The sequence below is a fragment of the Miscanthus floridulus genome, chromosome 13, assembly GCF_019320115.1.
Source record: "Miscanthus floridulus cultivar M001 chromosome 13, ASM1932011v1, whole genome shotgun sequence".
Taxonomy (NCBI): Eukaryota; Viridiplantae; Streptophyta; class Magnoliopsida; order Poales; family Poaceae; genus Miscanthus; species Miscanthus floridulus.
In genome coordinates, this window is record NC_089592.1 from 89423667 (window position 1) to 89433719 (window position 10053).

Here is a 10053-nt window from a genome sequence, read left to right on the forward strand (position 1 = left end):
TCCTGATATTTCTATTCTGAAATGAGACTTCCTGATGTTTCTATTCTGAATTGGTAATTTTCTAGTCAAACTTAGCTCCAGACCTGTTACTATAGGCATTTAGTGATTTAGGGATACACGCCAGTTTACCTTTTGTTCTATATATTTAGTATAGGCATTTAGTGATTTTGTATCGAGTGATAGACTGCTCATCAGTCATCACAATATTTTCAGTATATTCAAGTTGTGGAAAGATTTCTTAGGACCTTAACAAGCTTGATCATGAGTATGCTTAAAAATCAATGTGATCACTTGGTTAGGAATGTTTCACCGTGGCATTTGAATCATTCAGAAATAAGAAACCATCAACATTATTCTATGATCTGGGATTCTGGCTAGAATATAAAGATATATGCAGCTCTCCTTCATGTTAGAAAACAAAAGCCATATCATTAAGCATTCATTGTCATATGTGTTAGTTCTAATAACATGCCTTGCGAATTTAATAACATCCTGCCGATGCATTTTTTCCATATGATAAATTTGAAATGCTTCAATAACATTTTGTAAATTTTTTATAGGTACAAAACTTGATCGAGAAACCGCAGTATGATCATTTGCCACTAATTGAGGCTAGCAGGTCAGTGAGCTACCTTATCAAACTGCTCGTAGTTTTCCTATACTCTATATTTTTGTCACCAGTGGTGTGGCACTGTGCATATATACCTATTCGCTCCATGCAGTGTATCATTTAGTTCCAGCTCGTTTCAGAGATTGCACAAGTGCAGGTGCTATCTTTTGCTAGCATGGAGATACATTTTGTCGAACATGTTGCTCGCGTTACATTCCCCACTTAAGTGTCTGCTTTTTCGCACAGAAGGGAGAGCAGGGAAGGGGGTGGGCATACCCTGGTTGACCACCTGCGCCGCCGGGATGCCGCGCACGGACGCGTGCGCCGCCTCCAGCACCGGGACGCCGTGCCACCTCACGGTGGTCGGCTTTGGTGGCGCTGTCGAGCTGGAAGGCGAGCCCGGTGTCCTAGCCAAGGATATGGTGGATACTATCGAGGAGCGACGCCTGGAAGTGGCCCAAGTTGAGCGCGTCCTTCTTCACCAGCACCACAGTGCCCCCGATCTGGCCCTCCAGCACCATGGACGCCGCGCCGCCTCACGGTGGTCGAAGGCGTGCAGCACGGCCAAGCGGGGAGTCACAGAGGGGAGGGGAGCGATGCCGCGATCGCAAGGGGAGCGACGAGCATGGAGGAGACCGAGGCAGATGGAACATGTGAGCTGAAACCAAATGAAAGGAGAAAAAACTGTCCCTTTTGCAAATGCAAAGATGGAAAGTAATTAAATATAGACAGATTTGGCAAGGTTCTCAAAAATGCAAAGAAGTTCCTTTTATCTTAATTATCTTTTCTTCTGTGTTAATTCTCTTTCCTTTTGCTCGTTGCCATGTATGTTGGTGCATGCAAACATGCAATGTGTATATGGATATCACAATAATTTTCTACTTTCTATTTTACCACGATTCCTCTATCACATGACAGACAATATTCAATCAAGGAGATGTCGTGGGATCGCAGGCGTGGGCAGACGGACGAACCAAAACAAATGTCGCACTAAAAAATGTCCACACTTTGTTCTTTTTAGTTGTATGAGAAATGTATGGTTAGTTCTGCATTTGGACAAATGCATTCCATTGATTAAGTTCAAAAGATTCGTTACATACTTCCATATATACATATAAAAGGGCAGATGGTTCACCCTACAACATATATTATATAATTCCTTACTCAAAGGTGCAGATGGTTCAGCCACTCTTAACAATTGCATACATGTTAGACACTAAAACTAGTAAAAACTACAACCAAGCATTTCATCAACACTACAATCCCCCTAGCAATTTCTACCAGCATTTCCAGCTTTTTAACTCTATCTTCTTTAGCTTGTTCCGAAGAAAATGAACGTATCAGCGAAACTGGTTGTTCAACCTCATCCTTCTTCTCCTGACCAACTGTTGTGTTGAACACTAGAATATAAAGGGAGGAACTAACTTGAAGTCAATCAAATATTTCTCGTAATCTTCTTCTTAATGGCAAAAGGGACAACCACCGCCATCTCTCTACAACCAATTGCAACGGGGATTGAGATAACCGAGAAAGAAAATGAAACAACCGAGCTCCTAATGTAATCACAGTGCGACTAGGACAGATGTAGAAGTTGCGGTCGTAGTTCTCCTTCGTCTTTGCCTTCAATGCATTCATCGTCCAGCACTTGCACTTGCTGCAGAGAACAAGAGGAAGTTCAATCCTTGCATTCCTTCGCCTTGGACCTGACACATTGTTGCCCCCATCCATTAATGACCTTGGATCAGAGGTTGGAGTCACCGCTACCAGCAGCCCGGAGCCGCGGCCAAGAAAAGGGTAAAGGAATGGGGGTTAGGGTTCCATCCGTCGCCGCCATGAAACTGAGCACATGTGTGGGGAGAAGAAAGGGAAGAGAAACGGGAGAGCGTTTTCTCCCAAATAAAAAAGGTGTTAGACCTAGCTCGCGCCCCGTGGAAGGCTGTCAGCAAGCGGGTCTAGGCTGAGTCCTTTTGGACACGTGTCGCAGTTAGAGCCAAGTTCCTGTACCTAGATGGATAATTTAGAAGTTTTTTTGGGTAGAAAAGTGGACATTTTAGAAGTTTGTTGACCTATTTGACACTCGTTACCAAGTTTGATAGCCGACAATGCATTTTCACTCTAGTATTCTACGTGTGACCAAACAAATGGGCTTCGTCCAGAAGAAGAGCCCAGATTTGCCCTCACATCTCGTCAGTCTATCCTGCGCACTTGCAATTCTGTTGGCAAATAAAAAATGGCAGAAAAAAGAGAAATGCTAGATGACACTCGAGTGTTCCTCTCCATCTCAACACTTATTCCTCTCCCATTTATTTTTCTCTATCTCCAGCCTCTCCTCCTCTTCTTCTCCAACTTTGACGGGCTTAGAAGGGGCTCGGGAGGGGAGGCAGGCTAACTAGGCGGTGGAGACGGCAGGAGGGCGGCGGTTACGGTTTCAGCGGCTAGGAGGCGCCGGAGCTCCGCGACTGTGTGCGGCGGAGCTCTAACGAGACCCTACCGTACAACAACGGGGCGGTGGGCAGTGGACGGCGGCGACGCATCGAGCTTAAGGAAGAAGAAGCTGAGAAAAAAAAATGTTTTCGGACTAACACTCGAGTGCCCGTAGCCAAACTATCAAATAATAATTTCCTCGTTTCCCCACTCTGCTCGTCGTGTCGACGTTGCAGTTCCGCTGGCACCCCCCGGCCCCATACTCCCACGCGGCACAAGAATTCCCAGCCCACGAGGGCACGAGGAGAGCACTACACGAGAAAACCCAAACCCCTGTCCCCCCTACCCGCCGTGGCGGTTGGCTACTCCTCTCCTCCGACGCCCAGGCGCCCAGCGTGAACGCCGTGGCGAACGGCCCCGCCGAGTCCCCGGGGGCGGTGGCTGCTCCCAAGATCAAGACTTTCCCCTCCCCGTCCCCCGCGGCGGCCGCCACCAAGGGCCGCGGCCTCCGTCGATGGCGGCGTATCCGGCGGGACCAGGAACGGCCGAGAGACAGCACTGGCGGCGGGGACGGGGGCGGGGGCGAGGGCGACGCGCAGCTCCACAAGCGCAGGCTACCCCTCGCCGCCGGCGGCGCGCCCTGGGGCAAGCACGACGCGTCCGCCGCCTCCGAGAGCTCCACCGCCTCCGTCGAGTCCCGCTTCGTCCCGCTACCGCCGCCGGGCCTGGGCCTCGGCTTCTCCGTCGGCGCGGGCAACAGCGAGGACCGGAGTACCAGATCCTCCACGGCCGCTCCCGCGCCGCGCGTGCCGCTCCCGGGATGCGACCACGCCTCGGTGGTGCTCTCTCCGCGGGAGCGGGACAGGCCGCGGCCCCGCGCCGCCGCCGCTTCCATTTCCACCGAGGCTGGGTGCTCGCGGTCCAGCGTCGAGTCTGGCCTCCGCAGCTCCAACGCCGTCGTGAAGGCCCGGCAGCAGCTGGGTGCCGCAGTCCTCAATGGTGTTCGCAAGGTCTTCTCTGGTTGCTGTGGCCACGGTGACGAGGAGCAGCTGAGCCAGGAGGTCCGATCTACGGGTCGCTGCAGAGGGAATGGCAGTAGTGTGGCGGGCAGATCGGTCCGGTCAAGTGCTGGTGAGGAGAGTGTTGGGAACGGTGGCAATGGAAGGATGTATTGGGGTGCTGATCCTTGCAATGAGTCGATTTTGGTACTTCACACAGCACAGGAAGCACTGGAGAATGGTATGGTCAAATTGTCTATGCTTATTATTTCCATGAGATGGGACACATGCAGTTTCAGAACCTTATGATTCTTTCGCAAACCAAACCCTGCTATTCAAACTCCACTCTGTAGTATGTTTGAACTGTCTGTCTAAATCTAATCAAAGTTATTTGTAAGATGTAGTTTGTGTGGCTGCATCTGTTAGAATCTGAAGTCCACAGCATCTGAAGTCCACATTGCCACATATTTCTCTATGCTTCAGAGTGAAAAATCAGGATTTACCCGCTACCTAGCTTACTAAAGATGTTTGCTCAGTTTCCTGGAACGCTGCATTGTGTAGTGGTCATTTGTTGGAGGGAGATTTGAATAAGAGGCTGCAGTACATACTGCACCTATATGTTTTTCCCTAGAATAAATTCCTTTTCGTTTCATTTGCTAACACCAGCAGCTTGTTTACATTTCTTTCATATATGTAGTAGATTGAAATACTACTATCCTCTACATAGTACTCTCTCTAATACAATCATTTCTCATATGCATGTTGCAGAGATAGGAAAAATCATGGCAATTGGGAAAGAGCCAAGTGATGAGTTTGATGTCAGTGATGATGAATGGAGTGGGTCAGTCCATCTCGAGGAATCTAATGAAGACTTAATGGTAAGGATAAAACATCTTGAGTCCAGGTTGGAAGAAGCATCAGCCTTGATCAAGGAGAAGGCTTCAAGAGCATATGAACTTGAAGCAATTCATGCTCAAATGCAACCAGGGAAAACCACTAGAGAGAGTACCAATCTGCTGCTGTCACAATGTGAACTTGATCAGCTCTTCCAGGAGAAGATGGAATCAGAGATTCAGTGCATCATCCTGACTAGAGCCTATCATACCTCGGCAACTCTGGCCGAGGATCAAATGGCTCTATACCAAACACAAAAGTCTCTATCTGAAGATTACAAGCTGCTTGGACTTAAACTCCGACGCACTGAAAGCAGAGCAATGGTGTTAGAGGAGATGGCAGAGAAGCTACAACTGCAGTGCAAAGTGCTGTCCAGTAGTTCAGAAGTGTTGCAGCTGCGATATAAGGCGAGTAGGGTTTCGCTCTTTTGTTTTGTTGAGTTTTTACTGCTGTGTATTGCTATGGGAACCTATCTTATGCGGCCCTCACCCTCGTCTACCAAGGTTGTACCTACTTGAGCTTGTATGAGACTATATCTGGAAAACCTTATACGAGAGTATATTGGGAAATCCTTTGTGTAAACACGCCTGTGAAAGTTCCCTTGTAACTTAATGTTCATGTGTTAGCCTCGTACTCATAATATCTGTCAGTGTGTAAGGTCAATATGCTGCTACATCTTGGTTCTTCATATGCGTGTCTTTTAAGCAGGTCAAAAATATTGCACGTGCGACATGTCATTATGTCAAGTGCGTTGGTGCCTTGTGTGTTGTCTTTAAGCAGGTCAAAATTCTTGCACATGTGACATGTCAAGTCCGCTGGTGCCTAGTATTGTCACTGAACCTGAACCTGTAAGATTATCTGTTGGTTTTGACTCTCTTGTAAGAGACGACGAACTGGATCTAAAGCTAAAACTAGCTAGATTCGATGGACAACTTGTGTGAAATCAGTCAACCACTGATCAACACTTTATATACAACAACGTTACAGCAGCAGCAGCACAGATCTCCGAAAAGATGGTTTGCTACAGCTTGTTTAGCAAAAGTTAACACACCATTCTCCAGTTCCTTCACAGCAAAACCTATGAACATATGCACATTTTTCTTGTTTCTACAACCTGTGATGTCGATCTCACAGGTCTCTACCAGCACTAGATCACAGTGGCGAATCAAGGTATGAGTAGAACCGTCGCCGATTGAACTGGAGGAGGCAGCTGAATACGCGATCATGCACACCAACAAAGAGAGCTTCAGTGTCAGGACTGAACGATATGCCTGCGATCTCACCAAAGAAGTCCAGTTCCTGCTTCCTGCTATACCCACTCTCGACATCAAAGATGTGGATGAAATCTGCGGGTTCAGTCATTGCCATGAACTTCCCATCGGATGTGTAGCGAATCGACCTGATGGCTCCAATGTTGCCACCCAATACAGCAACTGATTTGGAGAGATTGCGGATGTCCCAGACCCTGCATGTCTTGTCTTGGTTTCCAGTGGCAAATGTTCGGCCATCTGGATTCCATGCTGATGCAAAGGAGTAATCCAAATGACCACAGAGTTCGTGAACCGTCTGCGAGAAACAAACAGATGCAAGCTTGTATATATGAATTATGAATTTATTATATAAAATCAGTGACTGTAGACTGCGTACCACTTACCTTTCCTGAATTAGCATCAATCAGAAGTCCATCAGGATTGTCCCCCACAATAGCAGCAAGTTTACCATCAGGGCTCAATGATGTATGCTGCAGAAAATTAATCAGGGGCCAAAACAGGATTCAGTACCGTGTTTCTGTCCTCATTTAAGAAACTTTTGACAAATCATGAGCATTGACTTCAGCAGCTAGAATTAAATAGAAAAATGGAAAATTCAACAAGCTATGCAACATATCCAGCATTAAAAATAGACAGTTAAAGAATGTACTGCAAACTTACATTCACGGGCCAAGCAAAACGGAAGTTATTGCATATTTGAAATCTTTCCATGTCAAAGTCTCTAAGTCCACAATCATTGTTTGATGCCAGGAAGTGCAGAGAACCACTGCAAAGAAATGGACAAGAAACATCGTTATATTGAGATTCATGCATTTCAATTCCTCATAAGCAAAATAATCGATTTGATTGCCTGCGAAAAATAAAGTACCTAGGTTTCTCAAATATCTCCAAAGAATTAGTAATACCATTGTCATCATGTGTTGACTTGCAGCAGTAGCTTACTCCTTGACGATCCAGAAACTTCATTTCCCAGGCAAACAAATAAGCATCAAACCCTGATTGCAAAATCTTCTAGAAGGCAAAAATAGGAAAAGACATTGAGGATGAAAAATATCACCTTGCATATTATTTCCCCATGAAACCCACCAATAACAAGCAAGTTATGCTTCACTGCCAAAGTACTAACTGGAGTCCGATAAAATCCGTCGTAGTAATTCCCATGGTGCTTCTGAAGTCAAAGCACAAAGAACATAAGGCTGTGTTACCATAAATCAAATAGACAAGGCTCTGGAAGAAAAATGAAAAGTTGAAATGAACATTTGGAAAGTGATATGTACCTCACATGGTGTGACATGTCCTTGAAGATCAATGACTTCTTGCTTTTTACAAGTCAGTGCTGACCAATGAAGCACAGAAAAGTTTGAAATAAGATACACATCGTGCCTTGTCGTTGCCCATACTAAATTTCTCAACTGCAAAACAGGGTTGGAACGAGCTTAACAAATTTGCAGGACCTGAGAAGGCAATTAATACCATCAGAGCATCTGACTGTTCGGTATAACATACATACAGAGCTACAAGGCCCTACATTGTACGCTTAAAAATAGAGCAGCTGGCTCCCAAAATTATGAAATAGAAATGTTAATTCATTTTTGAGAATAGTTCATTGTGAATGTCTATTCCTGTGTTAGGATACCACAATTGCAATTTAATTGAGTTGCCGCTGTCCGGCTATGCAAATGTTGAGGGGAATCAGAAAAGGCTAAACTCTTGGTGGTATTACTTAAAGAGTGTTTTACTTTACTAGTTAGTCAAGATAAGTAGCCTCCTCTTTCTAGTCAGACATGAGAAACATGCCAAGCAATTAACAATCTTCTAGAATAATTCAACTTCAACACGTGATTAACAATCCTTCAGGAAAGAAACAAAAAAAAAAGAGAGCAGTTAAACTGTCTCAATTATGACGTCTAACAATCTTCTAAAACTAACATTTGGAACAAGAGACACTCGAAACCATGGCTCACCTGGAAATGAAGGATGGTCGATTTCACCGACCTCGTGCTGTGCTGAAACTCATAGTAGAGTTGGCCTTTCTCTGCAGGCATGCATTCCTGCACCAGTATTGCCACACAAAATTTTACTCGGCCTAAAGAGGTACTCAACTCAACCAGGTAATTAATCTGAAATGTGTAGCTATGTCATGCCTTCTCTGAAGTCCTTCCGGAATTAGGTACGTTCTCAAAGTTGGCATACCGCTGCAACCTCGACTGCCTGTACTTGTCTCTTGTAGTCGCCATCATGTCCCAGGGGATCCCTTGTATATCCTTCCCCTTCTTCACATCCATAGCCGTGATATGTTCAGTCGCTTTACTAGTCTACAAACACAAAATTGCCTTTTGTGTTAGAGCATAGCAAATTTTTCTACCTGCATCCTCAAAAGCTAGTGACAGCAACGATAGAGACTAAATTAAACAAACAAAAAAAAAGGTCGCAATTAAAATAAAACTCTGTTAGTTAAAAAAAGAAGTAAAACTCTGCATTGAACTACATAAGCATTTATCATCAGTTCAGAACAAGCCTCACATATACTCCTATAATTTATGTAAAATCAAGGCATGGGCTCGGCATCATTAGGAGATTGAGTTTGAACAAAGAAATTAAAAACAGGGCTAAAAAACAAAGCAGCAGCATTTCAGAGCAAAATCATGTCTCGACTCTCAAGAACAAAGAACAGAGCAGCGGGCGGGTACGCTTACAGATTGGTCCAACTCATCGTCCTCGTAGTCGGAGTCATCCATTCGAACGCCGTGGCGGTCTCCTTCTTCCGGATGAACTCCAGCAAGGTCGTCGTCGTGCTGCGACATGGCCCCTAAGAACCGCCCCCAAAAGAAAGGCGAATTTGAGCCAAACCAGACCAGATTTTTGCTCGAGGTATCGGGAAGTTTTGCTGCAAGGACGCTCCGCCTTGATGGTTCAGTGTCCAGCGAAGGAGCAGGCCTGGATTGTGGTTGAGATCTGGTTCTGAGTTCTCTGGAGCTACCGGAGCAGAAACACGGCGTGCCGCACGCCTTCCAGTTCGGTGCCACTCCATTCCTTTTAAAAAGAAAAGGAAGATAGCCCTTTGCACTTTGACCCCGCAAAAATCATTTATTTATTATGTGATGTGATGTGATGCACCCCCGGTCACGAAAACATGTCTTTTAGGATTGTATTTTTTTGGTCAACAAAAATCTTAAACTACAAGCATCAATAGCTGTTAATTAATATTCTAATTTGGACACATACAAGATATATTGGTTTATTTGTAGTCAAAATACTTACAAATCTTATAAACTAAACGATTTAATAGTATATTGTAGGAGATACCAGTGATCAAAAGACATGCATAGAAGACCGTGCAAAGTCAAATGTAACAAGTACTCCCTCTATCAGAAAAAAATGCAATTGAAGTATTGTACCAAGTCAAACTATTTTAAACTTGATTTTTTAGAGGATTTTAAACTTGATTAAATCTACACGAAAGGTATCATTATTTATGATAACAAATGCTCTAACTATTATTAATTTTATAATAAGATATGTTTTTATAGTATATCCATTATGTGTTATAAGTATTAATACTCTTCTTTTATGAACTTAGTTAAACCTTGAAAAGTATATTGCTCTATATATAGTGCTCATAAAAAAGAGTGCGAGAGAGAAACAAAACGGTCAAGATACTTTATGATATCTGAAAGTACACATAACAGGAACATCACTCCGAACATCTCCAAAAGTATTTCTAAAACTCACTCTCTAAACCATTATTTCAGAGTCATTTGAATAAAAAACATTTTCTATATTTTCACTCTTTGACAACTTTTTTATATCTTATGCGTACTCTAGAGAGTTATTCTCGCTCTTCATCTTTAGCGAA

General features: G+C 44.4%; 2 protein-coding genes across 2 annotated transcripts; one reads left to right on the plus strand and one right to left on the minus strand.

The window, feature by feature from the left end:
• The first annotated feature begins 912 nt into the window (after positions 1–912).
• Positions 913–5726, plus strand: LOC136500277 (WPP domain-interacting protein 1-like). The gene is made up of 3 exons (XM_066495629.1): positions 913–1071; positions 3271–4273; positions 4801–5726. The coding sequence occupies exons 1-3, from the start codon at positions 913–915 to the stop codon at positions 5442–5444; spliced, it is 1806 nt and encodes a 601-aa protein (XP_066351726.1). The 3' UTR covers positions 5445–5726.
• A 133-nt stretch (positions 5727–5859) lies between these two features.
• On the minus strand, positions 5860–9195 carry LOC136500367 (uncharacterized WD repeat-containing protein C2A9.03-like). Its single transcript, XM_066495705.1, has 9 exons — positions 8894–9195; positions 8342–8512; positions 8162–8248; positions 7475–7609; positions 7255–7365; positions 7066–7157; positions 6858–6963; positions 6581–6667; positions 5860–6492 (listed from the first exon to the last, which is right to left on the minus strand). Exons 1-9 carry the CDS (start codon positions 8999–9001, stop codon positions 6079–6081), a joined length of 1311 nt encoding a protein of 436 aa, XP_066351802.1. The 5' UTR covers positions 9002–9195; the 3' UTR covers positions 5860–6078.
• Positions 9196–10053: the final 858 nt, after the last annotated feature.

Coding starts and splice junctions, on each gene's coding strand:
- LOC136500277 (XM_066495629.1), top strand. CDS start 913: ATGCCGCGCACGGACGCGTGCGCCGCCTCCAGCACCGGGACGCCGTGC. Junction 1,072..3,270: donor GACGCCTGGAAGTGGCCCAA/GTTGAGCGCGTC, acceptor TCGACGTTGCAG/TTCCGCTGGCACCCCCCGGC. Junction 4,274..4,800: donor ACAGGAAGCACTGGAGAATG/GTATGGTCAAAT, acceptor TGCATGTTGCAG/AGATAGGAAAAATCATGGCA.
- LOC136500367 (XM_066495705.1), bottom strand. CDS start 9,001: ATGTCGCAGCACGACGACGACCTTGCTGGAGTTCATCCGGAAGAAGGA. Junction 7,610..8,161: donor CGACCATCCTTCATTTCCAG/GTGAGCCATGGT, acceptor CCTGTTTTGCAG/TTGAGAAATTTAGTATGGGC. Junction 7,366..7,474: donor GACATGTCACACCATGTGAG/GTACATATCACT, acceptor CTTTGACTTCAG/AAGCACCATGGGAATTACTA.